Raw genomic sequence first — 18,852 nt, 5'->3', positions numbered from 1 at the left:
TCAGTGATGCCAGTGTATTAGAAGTTTGCCCGCAATATTTTCCTATAATGGTTATCAAAACTGCATTAATCTCTCTTATTTAAAACTATTTATACACCCCTAATCATCTTTAAAATATTATTTTGTCTTCAGCACAAAAAATTAATCGCCTTTTCTATTAAAAAGAAATAATTTAATTTTTTTTCCTGGCTTTGCCCCTTAATGATGCTTCTGTAAAGCAAACACAAGACAAAGCTTAAAGAAAAAGAATTAACTGAAGAAATGAAAGGAAGAAAGTAGAAACTGTTAGTTGAAATTACAGGCTAGGTTTATCAGTCTCCACATTAATGGCCTATTGTTGCTGAAGGGTCTTCAAGTGTACCTTTTTCACTGAAACATGCACAGATATTTACTGATTCTTAAAATTGATTAGCAGGCAGGCCACAGAAGAAAAACCTGTGGATCAGTCATGGAGTCATGGAAAAAGCCACACTACCCACATGTCTGAGTAAAGGAGAACAGAGGTAACAGCTGTATTAAACTCAAAAGCTATTAAAATTCAAAGTTACTGGATTAAACTGATTTTTTTAGGCACAAGTCATTAATCTTGATCAACAGTTCCAGCCTTTACTTCAAGAATCTAGAGCAAAGAATAATGAGATATAGTACATTATGGTAAAATATAATACATGACAATACATCCTGTGAATACCTGAAATTATTTAGTATGACTAGCAACTTTAGAAATTCATACTGGATTTAAAAAACCAAGTAAATACTGTAATACACATATATATATATTTTCTTTTTTTCTGATAAAAGTTTTCAAGATGGCAAATATTAGGAAAACAAACTGCATAAAGAAAGAGGCAGTTAGCGTAGAACAAACATCTCAGATTTGCCTGAAATATTAATATTTATTCAGTAAAAGTAGTCTGCTTTTACAGATGCAGCATTTTACACCAGGATAATGACTACAATCATACAGACTCTTCCTGAACAATTGAATGCAGAGGTGGTGTTTACAGTTTTGGGAAATGAGAACGAAGTGGCAATTGCCAGCCATCTCTAATGTGTCTCTGCAGTCAAAAGTTCAGCACCAAGGCAATCAAACATTTGAGTCTTAATTTGGCAGCTTTAATTTGCCCACATCCAATGTCCATTATGATACTGCAGTTTCAGTTCTGGTGACTTTTTCTTTATTCCTCCTGACTGAAGGAGCAGCAAAGTTGTAGCAAACAAGTCGAATAATTTCTGCCTTGATGAAGTCAGGGACTGTAAAAATCATCTCATTCCAGCCCCCTGCCCTGCTCAGGGACACTTTCTGCTATCCCACGTTGCTTCAAGCCCTTTTCAACCTGGTCTTTGACACTTCCAGGGATGGAGCAGCCACAGCTTCTCTGGGCAACCTGTGCCAGGGCCTCACCACTCTCACAGGGCAGAATTTCTTCCTAATACCTAATCTGAACTTCCCCTTTTTCAGTTTAAAGCCATTCCCGTTTTTCCTGTCATTCCAGGCCTGTGCCCAAAGTCCCTCTCCAAAGTCCCTGTGATTCCCTTTATGCAGTGGAAAGGTCTCTAAAGCCTCTCTGGATCCTTCTCTCCGGGCTGAGCATCCCCAGCTCTCCCAGCCTCTCTCCATTGGAGAGGTGCTCCTGCCCTGGAAGCATCTCTGTGGCCTCCTCTGGACTCACTCCAAGAGCTCCGTATCCTTCCTGCATTGGGAGCCCCAAAGTTGGATGCAGCACTGCAGGTGGGGTCTCACCAGAGAGGAGAAGAGGGGCAGAATCTCTCCCCACCTTGACCTGCTGGCCACACTTCTTTTGATGCAGTCCAAGACACAGCTGGGGCTTTCTGGGCTGCCAGTACACATGGCTGGGTCATGTGGAGCTTCTCAACCAACACCCCAAGTCTTTCTCCCCAGGTCTGTTCTCCATCCATTCTCTGCAGGGCCTTCACTTGTGATTGGGATGGCCCTGACCCACCTGCACATGGACCTGGTACTTGCTGAACTTCATGAGGTTCACATGGTCCCACCTCTCCATCCTGTCCAGGTCCCTCTGGATCCATTGCTTCCCTCCAGCATGTGACTGTACCATGCAGCTTGGTGTCATCAGCAAAATTTCTGAGGGTGCCTTTGATTCTACTGCCCATCACACTGAAAAAGGTCTTATCCAGACTCCTCATCTTGCGAGAAATATTAATGTAACACAAAGACCTTAGGAAATATGTTTGATTTTTTTATTTCCAGAATTTCAGATAACTGGCATAATAGCTCTGTCTATGCACCTAGAATTTTCCCCACATAGCTGTAAAGATCTCAAGTCTGCGTTACAGAAAGTAAACATTTTAATGTTCCTCTATATTAGCCCTTAGATTCTAATTTGTCCCTCACTGTCTCAGACAAATAGGATCAATGTAGATCCTTTGCCTTCTATTTGACTAGTCTTAATTATGTATTTTCTGTCATTCAGCTTTATGACTATGTAATAAAAGACAGGTTTAATGGGCCAGTAGTCCAGGATGGAAAATCATCCAGCTAGTGAAGCATTGAGGACATCAAATTACTGGCACTGCTGATCAGTTTTTTCCCCAGCCTGACATCTGTTTTTAAGCACTCATAGCCAAAATTGCTTTGAAAGGCAATGTCAGCCTTAGGCTTCAGAGCTTGCACCAGTGAATCTCTCCACCCTTTACTACCTGGTATTTTCTGCTGTGAAATGAGACAATGCATATAATCATTAATGAGGGAGACAACATTATCTGATGTTTGATCTGATGAGTAGAAGTCACGGTTCCTGGGTTGTCTCTAACACCGTTCCTGATTCTTGTGTTATGCGTATATTTTAAATGTACTTTAAATTAGAGAACACCACTACACATGCAAGAAAGGTTTCTGGAAACCTTTAGTTTTAATTGAATTTGCTTTGTTATCTAATGATTTTTTGAATTCCTTGCCAAAAATTATTCTAGTAAATATGACTACTGCTAACAATCTCCCTGAACCTAAAGATAAGATGGAAGAGTATTAAAAGATTCATAGACTTTTGAAAAGAAAGAACTCTTGGGACCATGGCTCTGGACTGTTTTATAGTGCAGACTGAACATCTGCTTCAAGCTAACATTTGCTCGGAAAATAGAGTACCTCAGAAAAAGAGACAAGGAAGAGAACACAAAGAATCCCAGTGGAAACCTACATTAGCAGTAATTATCATATAATATAAATGATTATATAATAATCATACAATCATAATATAACTACAGTGATTACTCTAAATTAACAATGTGTTACTACCGCTGTACACATTAATGTATAATATATGAGTGCATGGAAATGTAAATACTTAGGTAAATGAATGTTTTCATGAGACTTCTGTGTGTTTGGCCTCTCAAATTCAGTTGTTATGGTTCATTTTATATATGTGTTATAGCAGAACAGCAGTGACTCTGAATAAATTAGACCACAGCTCTGTCTTGTCCCTCCATGCTATCATCAACAGCAGCCACTTGCTCAGGGACAGGACATGAAAGTAGATGAAACATAGAGAGTGCTACTGCTATCTCCTTGCACCTTTGGGGAATCTAAGGCTCAGGCACTTCCTGAGTTAGAAATGTCATGTTTTCCTTTGAAACTCCTTGCAAATCTGGTTAAATTACTTCTTTAACCCATAAAAAAACTTTTATATTTGCAATTCCTACAGCAAAGAATTCCATAGTTTAGTTATGCACTCTGTATTAAAGCATTTTCATTTTTCTAACATATAATCTGATTAATCAATTAATTCAGCCCAAATATTGTATTGTTAGGAAGAAAATATACTCTTTTTATTAAAAATATTCAGAATTAATCTTAAACCTCGAAATATATTGAGAATTTATCTTGAACATCATCGTGTTCAACTGTCATTTTTACCACCCAAAATAAATACTTACCAAAATAGTTAAATAGAAAGTCTATCACCTTATTGACCAGATATTGATGGATCTATTTCAAAGAGGAATATCTATATCTACCTGGACTTACAAAGGTAATCATGTTCATTTTTCACCATTTATTTCTACCTTTGCTAGTTCTCCTTTTTGACACTTACTAACATGTAACATATCTTCCTTCAATTTTGCTTTTGTTATTCACATAAAACGCTTTGGAAATTTAAGGAACTTATGGCCCTAACTTATGTTCCTTGTATGTTTGTTGACTTAATTGGTTAGGCACAAGCAATCTCTCTGAAGCCGTGATGACTTTTGCCTGTAAAATGTTATTTATTCACATATTTGTTATTCCTATTTATACACATTTATCCATACATTTGCCATTCCTATTCTTTCCTTAGTAGATACCAATTTGCTCAGTAGAACTCAGATTTACTGGTCTGCAGCTCCCTGGACTGTTCTGCACGTGCCATCTTCCATTTCCCTCTTGCTGATTCCATTTTAAGCACAGTTACTAGTTCAGCAATTTTATACTTGAACCCTTTTGGAGCTCTTGGGTGAATACCATCTGTTCCTGATGATTTGTTGCCACACATATTATCAGTTAGTTCATAAACCTCTCCTTTCTAGCATTTTTGTAAGAGGCCCAAGTATTGAATTTAGACAGCCTACTAAAGAACCATCAAACCTAAAGTCCTAATTCCAAATTTTGGGAAGCCTGTGTTCTGACTGCACATCTTCTATACCAAACGCTCCCACCCTCATATAAATAATGAACTAAATGTCATAAGACAATTTTTTAGTATTACGTACCCACATTTCTGTCATTCAAAGTCACTTCAGCATTCTCTGTCTTTCCTGTGATTGTTCAGAATAAAATACCACAAAGTTCTGTCATAGAGGAGCATTATTTATCAAGATAAAACCACAGATATTGAGGCAGGTAAAGGCAGAACATTAACGTCTGATTTTGTTCAGACCATAGAGTTTCAATGAGAATCATACACAGGAGGAAAAAGAATATAATATAGGCACTGTTGATGCTTCCATTGCCATAGAAAAGAGGAGATTTCCTAGATTAACTATTTTTTATCACTATCTAGACAAATTAAACCATGCATTGAACAAGATGAAGGCTTAATACATTTAAGTGGATAATGTCCTTATGGGGCTTCTGAGTAACAGCTCATTACTTAATTTCAGGTAGCATGGAATTTTTTTTCATTACTGCATTGTGTTAATTTTCTTTTTAAATATATATATTTTTTTTTACAGAAGTATTTTCTGCCAGAGATTTCAATACTATGAAAATTTTCTGTTTCTTTATAATTTTAATTTTTGAAGAAAAACAGCCATTCTGATCCTATGTTGCTTTAGTGAAACACACTTATGTAGAATAGAAGACTTTCTAGTCACAAGGCTAAGGAATTTGCTGATTATAAAAATAAAGATTTCTGCACTACTGTGTAATTTTGGCATAACAACAAGCCTTTAACTTTACTGCACAAGAAGAATGAAAAAAAATTCCCATTGGAACTATTCTACCGTCTTTTATGAGGGTGTTTTTTTCATTAATTATCTTCAGTTTCCCTCATGGCCTTTTTACCTGAGCTCCATAAAAAGCAATTTCTCTTTTACAGACGTTCCATATTGAAAATGTCAGGCAATCAGGACAAATATAAAAGTACTTTTTTATATGGTAGGGCTTCAAAATTAGTAAAAGCAGCATTTTGTGCGAGTGTGAGTTAAATTTAAGTGAAATAAAAGCTGATAGGTTGACAACAGTGGAAAGTATGTCACTCTTTCAGTTCACAGAACAATGGTACAAACAGTGGGAGATTCTCCAGCAAGTTCTGAAAAATTAATTGTGCCTTAGACATATTTTGGCATAAAGAAAATTTAAGTTATTATTAACGTTAATTTCTTCACTCCTCTTAATCAGAATGTCAGGAAAGATTTCCAGAACAGAGTAAAAAGGCACTTTTACCTTTGTCCCATCTAGCCATGTCTTCGTGATCAAGATTCCACAGGGACTGAAGAACAAAGTAACACTGAACACAACAAATCTCTTCCCAGAAATTTAACAAATTTGATGGACACTTTTTCATCTAGGAATTATCCTTACCCAAAATTATCTGGTACTAGTTCCCTCCTCATAAAACAAAGGATTGGGGTGTATGCTTTAAACAAGGAAAAGCAGTAATTAAGGAATGAACTGCTGCCTATGAACCCTTCCCACAACCGACTTCTTTCTCTTCACAAATATTTATCAAATAAGGTTAAAGCCCTAGCAAGAGTAAAGACATCAGACAGTGAAATAGTCTCTGTCTCAAAATACAGAAAGATATTAACACTAAGACATTTAAAATTCTTATATTACACTTACTCAGGGACTAAAGAATTAAGTCCTTGCAGATACCACTATGTCTCAGGTGCTTCCTGATGTTTCCCAAATGACTTTCAGGCATCAGTCTCACTGATTACCAAGTGTTGTTGACCCATCCATGATCTCTTTAACTCTACCATTCATTTGTTTGTTTGTTTTGGTTTTGCTTTTTTGTTGGTTTCTTTTTTTTTTTTTTTTGAGTTGGGCTGTTTTTTTTTTTCTTTTGGTTTGGTTTTGGTTTCAGTTTTTTATTTTGTTTGGTTTGGTTTTGGTTTTTGTTTGTGTGTGTTTAGGTGGGTGCTTCTTTTTTTTTTTGTTTGCTTGCTTGTTTTTTTCGTGGCAGATCTCAGGGATTCTCATAATTGCAGATCCTCAAAATCAAACCAAACTACTCTCAAGTTCTAACCCCCTCCTGGTTTTGAGAGCATTATAATCTTGAAAAGGTTACCTGCCATCACCAGTCATCTTGTAGTCACAGGCAATCATCGGTGAAATCATCTCATTCACTTCAGATGGGAAAGAAAATGGGGTTAAAAGGGAATACAACTTCTCCATGAGCAGCATTTCTTCAGTGGGTTGCACTGGGAAATGAGCTACACAGGTCTGCATCCCAGTTCAAGTCAGAGGCCACAGGTCTGGCCAGTTCTCAGAGCATATTTCAATCCAAGGAAAGCATAGATCATCTCTACTCTCTCTTTCACCCTCCTCCTCTTCCACCTCCTTCTCCGACTACACAAAACACACAAACACCTGCAATCTCCTCCCAACCCATAAAAAAATAACCTATTAATAAAAATTCAGGGAAAAAAATCTCTATTTTTAATGAAATGGAGAAAATCCACACAATTTTCTTCATACAGTATGTTGAGAAAGAGAGCAAAAGAGATCAGAGGAATGCCACCTGACACCCATATTCCTGAATCAGTTCACATTGAAGTGAACCTGCACCCAGCACAATCCTGGTGCTTGTCTTCAGCAGAAAACATGCCAGGATTTGGTGACAGTAGATGGTGTGGGGTTCGAATCAGTTGCTAGGAAGGTTTCAAACAGTGATAGGAAGGCCACTGGGTTTGGTCTGTAGTTTAAGTAGCCCCGGACTAAGCACATCTGGCATATCACTCAGATTTTGGGGCAGGCTTGGGGGGCAAACCCAGCAAAACAACTAACTCATGCTTCCTTGGGTTTCAAAATCCAAGAAATTGTAAGCTGTGGAAATTAGTGGAATCTAGAAAATCAAGGTAAATTTTACTTTTTTTTTGCTTAAATATTATTCTAGTCACAGCTGGGAAAACAATGAAAGAATTATCCCATGGTTTTGCTAATGAAAATCATCATTAAGTGTAAAGACAATCTATTTCCCACCACCTCAGAGAAAATGTAAAGTGAATTCAAAATTTCAATGGCTTATTATATATGACAGGAATACCCAAAGTGGCCCGTGGTGCTGATGAATATCCTGTATTGAGCACAATGTTGGTCATAGATTACAGTATTAAAACATCCAAACAGACACAAGCACACACAAAACCCTGCATATTTGGGTCAGTCCTTGTACCAGATGACTTAAAAAAATTGGTAAGAGATATAATTTTTCTCCTTATTAGCATTTTTTAATTGTAGTAGGTGGTAATAATGACAAAGATGGAAACAGAGAGAAAGAACTTTTCCTGAGTGACAGAGGAAATAAATACAGTAACTGCAGAAGGGAAGACTATCCTTTTCTTCTTTTAGAGACAACAATCATCAGGAAAAGGTGGATGAATATACTAAGCTGTATCAAACCCAATACAGATTAATTTCAAATAAACAACACACCATACCCTAACTCCCAGATGGGGATTCTGGTCAGAAAAACTATGTAATTAGTAATGTGAGTGACTAACACTGAAACTCAAATTTTGATATTTTGTAGACATTTATCATCTTTAGTTTCAAGTGCCATCATGTGTTTTAATGTCATTTTATAAGAGGTGATTTCCTGGATCTTCTTGAAATAACTGTGCTATATCAAAAAATTTACTCAGAGGTTTTGAAGCTGCCATTTTTCATAGATTTTAGATGGTAAAATTTGGACACCATGGATGAGATATTAATACATGTTTTCCCCTTCATTTACTTTTTTGGGCTCATTTTTTGGGGGGGTAAGAGATTTTTGAGCATTTTTTTTTCTTTTATTGTCATGACTGCACAACTTAAACAATGTCACAGTGTGTGAAGCTAGTGTTGCTATTCTTAAGCAAGTAGTCAGATATAATTAAAAACAAATCTAACTTCCTAATTCATCTGGGAAAAAAAAAGTGAGTAATTAAGACTGGAATACAAGCAAATCTTAAAAAACCAAAGATGATTAAACTGATTAATCTTCTTTTCTTTAAATGGTAGGTCATACTCTTATTATTAATAACACCATAATGAGCTGTAATTAAATTCTCACAAAGTTTCTACTTTCAAGTAGTTTGACCTCCTACTGCAAAAACACATAGAAAGCTATCCTGGTTACAAGAAATTCACATTTTTGCATCAAAAACACACTCAGTAGATATGGCTGCCTGTGTTAATATGCTACTTTGCAAGAATGAGAATAAAGTTGATAACACAGAGAAATTTTAGTTGTTCTCAGCAGTGCTCACTCCAGTCAAGGACTTTTCAGTGTCCCATGCTCTGCCCATGAAAAAACCCAGGGGAAAGCATGGCCAGGAGAGCTGACATCAGCTGGCCAAAGGGATACTCCATGCCGTAGGATGTCATGCCCAGGACATAAACTGGAGGCAGTTGGCCAGGAGCTGCCTCTTTCTGTTTGGGGACACATTGGACATCGGTCAGAGGGTGGTGAACATCACTTGTTTCTCTTGGGCTTGTTCCTCCCTCTCCTTTCATAATTTTTACCATTAATATCATTATTATCTTATACTTAATTTTGTTTCAATTATTAAAGTGGGTTTTTTTGTTGTTTTTTTTTCTTTTAAATTTTCCTCCCCACCAGGAACAGAGGGGAATGAGTGAGTGGCCGCATGGTGCTTAGCTGATGGCTGGAGTTAAACCACAACAAATATCCATCACAGGCTGCTGGCTAAGCACTAGTCACCCAACAAATGATGCCACTGTTGTTTCACTTGCAAGTTCTGCCTCTCTGTGTGGTCACTGTGTAGCCAAAATCTTTCCCTCTGAGAGATTCTGAGGAAAGCTGCAGCACCCCGAACTTGCTTGCAAACAAGCCCTACACTCCTGCAACAATGCAGTTTTGTGTGCAAGTTTTACAACACGACTTGCTTGCTTTAATTACAAAGAAAGATCCTGTGGCATGACTGTCATGTGAAAACCTTCACAAGAGTCGATCTGTGCTAATTTTCAGGACAAGCTGACAAATCTCAGCCCAAGTTCATGTTGAGAAGCATCCTCTATCAATAAGGCAAGTGGTGAAAGGGCCTCTCTGTACCTTCACACATCTCCTCCGAGGTGTTCTCCCACTGAAGTCACACACAGTCATGCCAAGTCAGGATCCAGTGCCTGGGGTGGACAAAAATCTCTGAGGTGGAAGGTGAAGTTAAAGCAGGTAGAGATAAGAAGTACTGGGAGCCTTTCAAAACAATATAAACTGTGCTGCTGTTTAATAACCCTAGCAGTGAAGAGACTTTGCAACACCCTCCCCTGGCTATGCGTCCTGCTTTGTCCTGCTTCAGCTACAAGAAATTAGCTGTCTTTGTTTTTATCTCTGAATATCCAGGTTTTACATTATAAACATTTTATTATCTGCAGTGCAGCTATTGTTTTGCTGTTGTTTCTTCTCCTACAGAGCAACTTGTTATCTTCATCTTAGTCTTCTGTTCCATGTTAAAGGAATCACAGGACCTACTGGGTGGTTCACTAGAGGTTAACACAATTATAAACTGAGAAATGAGTCAACAATTTCATTGCAATTGTCTGTGTGTTTGATGGCATTTAATGCAACCTGTGTAATAAGAGGCTGTGGTTTGGGTGAGGTTGTGGAAACATGAAAGCATTGTAATGACAAGGAGGTAAACTATGTTTAAATGAATATTTGCTAATGAATGTTAAGTTGATAATGATAGAATTTCCTTCCAAAACACTACAGCTGCCAAATTTAATTCTACAATTGCACTGGCATGGAAAAATACACACCCTTTTTTTTTTTTTTTTCTTTTTCCTTCTTCCTTTCTTTCTTTCTTTGGTGGGAGGGAAAATGTTATAAAGATTCTTTTTTGAAAACTATATGAGAAAGACTTCTTAGGACAATGGCCAGTGGGAAAGAAATGTTGAAAAATCAAAATCAATTAAAAGTAAATAGAAGTTAGAGTCATAGAAGAACATGACAGAATCCAGATATGCATTTTGATAATGCAAGAAAGTGATTATTCAAAGGTCTGACAGTTTCCTAAGATAATAAAACATCATGACAACTTCAGTAATTTTAATTCCAAATATTCAGACAACTGTCATAACTCCACCGAAACAGCAAAAATGGCTTACATTGTTCAGATTTTGAAGATCAAACAAAGAATATGATGTGATATCATGTGGGACGGCAATATGTAGGCAAGTGGGTGATGACGGCTGCTCCTTACAAATGTAATTCATTTTCGTCAGGCACTGATGGAAAATGGAACTACGTGAATATCCATGGAAAATGAACAATCAAGATGGAATCAAAATGGATGAAAGAATTAATCTAAAAATTCAATAAAAAATTCAAATAAATAGACCCCTAGAATCACTGAGGTTGAAAAAGCCCTCTAAGGCCATTGAGTCCAACCTTTCTCCCAGCACTGCCAAGGCCACCACTAACCCGTGTCCTCAAGCACCACATCCACATGGCTTTTAAATCCCTTCAGGGATGGGGAATCCACCACTTCCCTGAGCATCTGTGCCAGGTCTGGACAGCCTTTGCCATCAAGAAATGTTTCCCTGGTGTCCCACCTGACCCTCCCCTGGCACAGCTTGAGGCTGTTCCCTCTCCTCCTGGTCCCTGTTCCCTGGGAGCAGAGCCCGAGCCCCCCTCACTGCCCCTCCTGTCAGTGAGTTGTGCAGAGCCACAAGGTCCCCCCTGAGCCTCCTTTTCTCCAGGCTGAGCCCCTTTCCCAGCTCCTTAAGCTGCTGTTCATCAGACTTTAGCGCCAGACCCTTCCCCAGCTCCCCTTTTCTGGACACGACATAGTTTTGAAGAATTTGCTCTTCTGTGCCGTATTCTCCTCTGGATTTTTTTGATCAAATTTCTGTTATGATTTTGTAGTTGTTGTCTAGGATTTTGTTTGTTCGAAAACCGAAGGAAATATGAGTGCAAGGTTCAGAAGTACAGTCTGTAGTTAGCAGCAGCAATAACAGAATGAATCAGTAAGTTTTGATTCTTAACTTAAAATGTCAGAAGCAATTTTGTAAGTTTCCATCTCTCCCCAGCACCACTGTAAAAAGGCAAAGAAGGTGGCTGTCTGAGCCTCCCTCTGCTGTCAGCAGCAAGACGGACTTCTTCCCCGGCAGATACATCTCATTTTATGAGACACTTCTATGACATGTGATAAATCCTAGTTTTCTGCCTGGATTTTATAGAGACTCTGGCCAAGTCATTTAATCTCACCATTTACAACGTCTGCAATTAGCACAAATGTACACTTTTCTTTGTCAATAAGCAGCAAAAAATGCATCTACGTTGACTTGCACTTAAAAAGGAGAATTGAAGCCTTTTATTCTTTGTGTAGGACACTGGTCTGAATAATGGGAAACAAGAGTCTTCCTTCAGTACAGACTCTTCTACCTCAATGTTTTCAAGAGGAAATGGAACTGCTGGTTTTAAAGTAGAGTTACACATTTCAAAACAGTTTTAATCCCAAAAGCAACAGAATTCAGCCTGATGCTAAGGTAAGAAATTCATAATACTGCAGTTTCATGATTCATAATAGGAGTAAGAGAGCATCTAGTAAACAGTGCTTCATAGTTATGCAGAGAAAAATAAAAACAAAAGTAAAATATAATATCATATTCTTGAAGTATTATCAGTGTCTCAACCAGGCACCAGAAGGTACAGACTGACAATTTTTGATATAGATACCAAACAGTTACTCACACAAAAGAAACCAAACCAAAACAAGGGTTTTTTTTAAAAAAATAAAGCTAAACAAAACAAAGCAAAGCAAAACAAAACAAAAAAACTTTATCTGTCTCAGACTCAGATATTTCAAGGTTTGAGAAGCATGAAAATAGAGCAACTGTCAAAATGACAAATTTAAAAGTTGATACTCGCATTGTCTGATAACCAGTCAGCTTATCTTGTGCAAAATCCAGAGTAAAACCTCACTGAGGTGAGATTATTCAGCTGGTTATGATCATGAAAACTTACTGTGATCCTGGTTTAAGAATTATTTTATGATATAATAAAGCCTTAGGAAAAAAAGACAATGACACATCTGTAATACATTTACACTCCGAGTAATCTATTGTTCCATGTTAAATGATAGAATCACAGAACCACAGAATGGCTTAGGTTGGAAGGGACTTTAAAAACCACCACGTTCCACCCCCTGCCATGGGCAGGGACATCTTCCACTAGACCAGGCTCCTCTGAGCCCTGTCCAGCCTGGCCCTGGACACTTGCAGGGGCAAGGGAACCACAGCTTCTCTGGGCAACCTGTGCAGGGCTTCACCACCCTCACAGTGAAGAATTTCTCCCTAACATCTGATCTAAACCTACTCACTTTCAGCTCGAACACATTCCCCCTACATTCCCCCTTGTTCTATCATTACAGTTCTGGAAGAAAAAGGCAGATTTCATGCTGATTTTTTTTCCCCCCCTACTAAATGAGAAGGCTGTAGAGGAAAATGCTTTCAAAGGCACTGCTACTGTCAGATTTTTGCTTGAAGCCGGTAAGACAACTCATGGGTGGAAGGGTAAACAGTTGCATAATTCTTTTCAGGAGCAAGACTGTACTGGCAAAACTAACAGCTTTGATGACAAGCTTCCCAGAGAGACCAGGAGCTGGAAGAAACATGAGCTTCCCTCCTAACTTTGGACTAAATGGATATCCACATATTATCCATGGACTCAGCTGAGCCCATAGGTGATTCCTCTGGGGTCAGAAAAAAGCATACAAGAAAAACTGCTCCGTGAAGGCTGTTATATTTCTGTGTGGCTAGAATTTCCAGAGAGGTTCTAACATCCACATTAAAGTTTGAAAAAGCTTCTAGAAAGAATATTTTATAGCTCAGAGTTAACAGCACGTTATTCAAAGGAGCTTGAGTAGTTAGTTCCCCTCTGAACTGCTCAATGTAATTAATATTTTGCAATGACCCATAGGTAACACTTTTGTATATTTTCTAAGCAACCTTTTAGTAATGTCACAGGTCCTAACTATTAAATATTTTTATATAAAGCTGCAATTTAGCATTAGTATGACATGAGCTTGAATAGCTTTAATGTATTTTTTTGAAGATGAATATGTTCTAATTAGATATTTATCTGTTATACATGTTTTGAACAGTAAGAACCAGGTGTTCATCTGGAATAAAGTGACACCTAAAGTGAAAGGATCAGCATTTTCAAACAGCTGGTCCTACACGTTTCTGAAAATCTGATGATAATTAAAAACATACAAGCATACATTTACTGATCTAATGACTTTGTTGTTTGAAAACACTGGAATTAAAATGTTACCTAATCAAACAGTTAGTTCTGTATTTTTCTGTCTAACAGCTATGGAATATAATGCACATAATACTTAAATATTTCTTAGAGCAATGGCTGAAAAAATTAGGGAATGGAAATAGATAAATGTTCCAGACCAGGCTGGATGGGACTTGGAGCAACCCAGTCCAGTGCAAGGCATCCCTGCCCATGGCAGGGGGGTTAGAATGAGACGAGCTTTAAAGTCCCTTCCAGTACAAACCATTCCATGATTCTGTGAATGCCTTAACCATTCATGCCTGTTCACTGGGGGATGGAGGGCGCCTTGCCACCACATATACATCAAGATAATGATTTACTTTGTTTTTCCCCCCAGTTTTTCCCCCATGTTGTTCAGAGAAAATTGAAAGTGTTTATTCTTTGGGCTGGTGAATGTAACTAAAACTTGGTTTAAGAAGGAATACAGACAAACCCATTTCTTAGGACATTAAAAATCACAGCCATATATAAAGACTATAATTTCACTGAAGCCATCATAAAATAAAAATATCATTTAAAAATAATAAGCTTGTTGTTTTTGTTTCTCGGCAGTGTTTCCTGTTAAGAAACAATTTTAATTGCAGATTAGTTTTGTTCTTGTAGTCCTGTTGATAGATTTGAGGAAAGCAGCATACATCATTATCTGTACTGTGTTGGGATTCACATTTCAAACAAAAGCTTTGTCTGGCCAAACCACTATGGCCTGTCTGATTGTTGCAGAATTGTCATTAAATGGAAATGATGCCCAGGAATGTTGAACTTAATGTTGTGTCTTGAAATAACATGAATAACATTACAGTTGTTTTAATGAAATTCATAGGAGAAAAATGTCATTAAACAAATCCACAATATTAGCCCTGGTGCCCTGGTCAAATTCCAATCTGGCTGATTGCATTCTGACACCTACTATTTTTCAGCTGTTTGAATTTGGTGTGCTTGTATACCTCCCTGTTTGTTCATTGATATGTTAATGCCCTTCATCACCAGCTCATTGCTGCCTGTCACTCCACAGTTAGTCTGCTGTCACTCTCAGCCATCCAAATGCTTTTAATGAAGCTGTAACCACAGTGCATGACCTTGAAAAGATCCTTTTCAATCTACCTTCCCAGACCTCATCCAGTTAGATATTGCTTAACCTTACAAGCGAGCATAGACAAAACTTGTTTCAGTGTTTGTTAAACATACAGCACAGCCTCATGTCCCAGTCCTGAGAAAATGAAACACTGAGGTTTCATATGTGCTTAAAGCTGGGCACAGAAGTGTCCTCCCACAGGCTGGGGCTTCAGTTTAGGTCAGGAAGGTACTCTGAGAAGTATCTGCTCATCACCCCCACTTAACCGTGATTTGCTTTGAATTGTGGAGTGGTATATGAAAACACAATCTAAAATGGATTAAACTTAGGTGAAGATACACTCCAGGAGGACAATTTATATACTCTAGCACCAACTAGTTATGCTGACAACAGCCATGGGGTAGACATAGTCTAGATTTAAAAAGAATATCCCAAAATATGGACTTCAGAATAAATTGCTTTGCTCTACAGTTGGTTCATACTACTTGTTTATGGGCACAAAGTCATATTCAAATGCTTTATTTAAAGGAGCAGAACTGCTTTGCATTACCTTACTAGTCTTTGACTTAAGGGTCAAGATCTGGATTGCAGAATATTTGAGAAAACCCTTCTAACATTGCCAAACATTGGCATTTGTAGAAGGCATATGGAAGAAAACATTTTGAAGATCTAAATCCTGTTTCATTGAAAACTTTTCAAAATGCAGAACTACAATTTGGACTTTCCTTGTTTACACATTAGGGCAGGATCATCAGTGGGGACCTTATAGAACAGTTTTTAGTGTGTCTATCACATCTCACGGGCATAATTTCAAATATTATTCCCCAATCCCTCCCCATGCCTCTTAATCTTGAATGTTGTCAGGGAAATCCAATCCAGGCATTCATGCACAGTAATTTTCCTGTTTGTGACACCAGACAAGATCGTTGAGAATGTAAAAGTATTTAAATCAGGCATATGTTTTTATGTATGTTGACAGTGATTAAAATATAAAAGCTGAACAAAAAGTAAGATCAGAAAGAGATAGTGCCAAAGATGAGTGCAAGAGTGTCTTTGTACCAATTAGGAAATAAAACACTCCTGACACCTCATCTATAGGTAACTGCAGGTAATCAATTGTATCCTGCTTTGGGGTCAAGTGCAATGTCCTGTTCTCTCAGCAAAACCACTGAATCCACTTCCTTCCCCAAACACATATCCCTCCCCTCTGGTGTATAAGCACATGGCACTGCTGTTTGAGGCTCAAGATGCCTGTTAAACTGCAGCTGGATTGTCACCATCAGGGTTTTGTCACATCCTGATTTAGGGAGGAAGCCAATGATCTGGAAAACACATGTGAAGTTTTAAATGTACATAATCAGATCTTTAAGACTAATTTCAGGCTCAATACTGTCTTGGATTTTCTTCAGGTAGAACAAAGAAGACAAAGAAATGGGGAGAAGAGTGACAGGATAAGTGGAGAAGAGTATATAGGATTGTGTGAGCACAGATGCTAATGAACCAAAAAACCCACCATTTTATTTAAGTGTTACATATGTCTGCACAGAAGTCAGGCATTTGTAAGCAGTCATAGTTGTATCAGAGGCATCTTAAAATTTCCATATAGGATAATATTTTTTTCTTTTTCCTTCTTGTTTCAAGCCTCTGCTTAAGATTAGGCATATTTTCCATTCAGTACCAGGTCACAGCCAAGCCATTCTAATCTGATCTCTCTCTAACTCACCAGTATAAAGAGTAAGGAAGAAGTAGAGAGGGAGCAAAATGAAAAGAGTGAGCAAAGATTATTAAAGACATTGAGACAGCCACAGTTATTGGCCTTGTAGTCAAAAAAATCTGCTGCTCTATGGGTGGTGGTAGCTGAAATCTTGTATAAAAATCAAAGTGAATTCAAGTCTTCAATTCTCAAAATGTTGCCATTTTACCGAACCCTCTAACAACATAGTCACTGGATCTTCAGGCAAATGTGATCTCATATGTGTTTCTTTATTTTCACTTTTTTTTTTTAATGTCTGAGTTTGAAAAATCTTTAATCAAATCTAGTATGTTTGGGGGAAAAAAAAGAAACCTCTGTTTAATGTCTGGAAACATCAAAGGAACCCAAGTTTTTTTCCACAAAGATCCTGATTGAATCTTTTTCTATGTTGAATACATATATATGAATATATATGTAAATCTTCTGACAACAGTAGTCAAAGTTTTTCAAGTAAAACCAGAAAGTTTGGATGTGATTTGCCAAGGTTACTTCAAGTTCCACAACATATGAATGAAAAGAACTGCAAAGACCTTAATTTATTACAAGTTTGTTGCTCTTTGATTAAACATCTTCTTGTGCTAATAATTCTTGGTAGCATGGTACAACATATGCTGCAGAAACCCCTGAGGCAGCCAAGAAAAACCAAGCCAAAAACAGTGGAGGAGTCGCTTACCTGCCTGAACTCCTCAAGGTCTATTTTGTTTCCCACCAGCACCACGGGGATGTCATAGGTGTGCCGGACACGATAAATGAGTTCTTTAAACTCAGCTGCTTCTTGAAAGGATTGGCGGTCTGTGATGGAATAGCAGATAATGAAGCCTTCTCCACCTCGCATATACTGGTCCCTCATGGCAGTGAATTCTGCCTGCAGAACAGGAAGAACACTCTCAGTAATTTGGCAAACAAAATTATCCATCAGTAAATAACAAACTTGCAGAAAACTTCCCTGATTCCCTATATAGATTCACATTTCTTGTTTTACCCTTGTAAACACTGCTTGCTGAAATTTGTGCATCCTACTGGGGTCATCAACCCCAATAATAAGGATTTCTCTTAGGATGTTTTTTTTTCTTTTCCGATCAAGGGAGCTCTGTCCTCTTAGAATATGAACTTATTATGCAAGTCCCTGCATACAGAAAATACTGTCTCATGTATTACCAGAAGCTTCAGCAGTGCTGCCAGTACAAACAGATGAATTGCAATTGAAAGAATATTAAGAGGTGTAAAAGAAGCTATATTACTACCTAGGGATCGGAGACAGGTACAAATTACTTATTATGCACTCAATTCAAAAGCTCAGTAATATCAAAAAGACATTCATTGATTCCCACCAGCTTTGGAATAGTACCTAGCAAAACGGGAATCCAATCTGCAAAAACTTCTACTTTTTAAAGGGTCTCAAAAAAGATGGGGGTTTCAGTTCACCGGGGGATAATGCCATTACATGAGAATGAACAATTTCAAACAGTGCTAGAATTGGCCTGATTTTCTCCTCCATTTCTCCCTTTTTATATATGCATTTATTATCACAGCAATGCTTCTTGTTACTAATTTTTTTTCAGAAGCATTTAATAACTGCCACATTGTACAAAAAATTGAAGATTTAGTTTTCAAAACCTAGTCTCAGGCACTGTGTCTTGAGAATATGTTTTAAAGCCAGCTTCTTTCTCAAGTTTGTTTGCTTTTCTTGATCACAGCCCAGAATAACCCAATACCATGGCAACAGTCGGTCAGGATCAGAATCCTCCTGACAGAATCAGTTCTCCAGAGATGTTAAGATGCAGGAAGGTCTGATAAAAAAGGAATACACAGATCAACATTGGACCATTTCTATGAGCAGCAGGATGCAGCATCAAATCCTGTATTTTTTACTCTATTGGGAATTTAGGCTAGGGTATTTTAAAACAGTTTAGTTTACATACATATATCCTCAGCCCTTGCTGAAAATTGAAAGGAAATGAATTTCTTATGCTCTTTTTAAAGTCTCAGTCAAATCTCTCTCAATAGTTGCTCATGTTGATTGACATTACCTCCTGTGAATAGACTTTCATGTTGACCAT

At 37.7% G+C, this 18,852-nt stretch overlaps 1 protein-coding gene across 1 annotated transcript in view; it reads right to left on the bottom strand.

Annotated features, from left to right (window-relative positions):
- The window catches only part of RIT2 (Ras like without CAAX 2), a 186,367-nt gene that overhangs the window by 72,340 nt on the left and 95,175 nt on the right, over positions 1-18,852 (bottom strand). The window contains exon 5 of the mRNA XM_017733671.1: positions 17,466-17,657. Within this exon, the coding sequence (XP_017589160.1) occupies positions 17,466-17,657 (192 nt within the window). The remainder of the gene's footprint in view (positions 1-17,465; positions 17,658-18,852) is intronic.

The sequence above is a fragment of the Corvus brachyrhynchos genome, unplaced genomic scaffold (assembly GCF_000691975.1).
Source record: "Corvus brachyrhynchos isolate BGI_N302 unplaced genomic scaffold, ASM69197v1 scaffold625, whole genome shotgun sequence".
Lineage (NCBI taxonomy): Eukaryota > Metazoa > Chordata > Aves > Passeriformes > Corvidae > Corvus > Corvus brachyrhynchos.
This window is presented reverse-complemented; position numbering and strand designations above follow the sequence as displayed.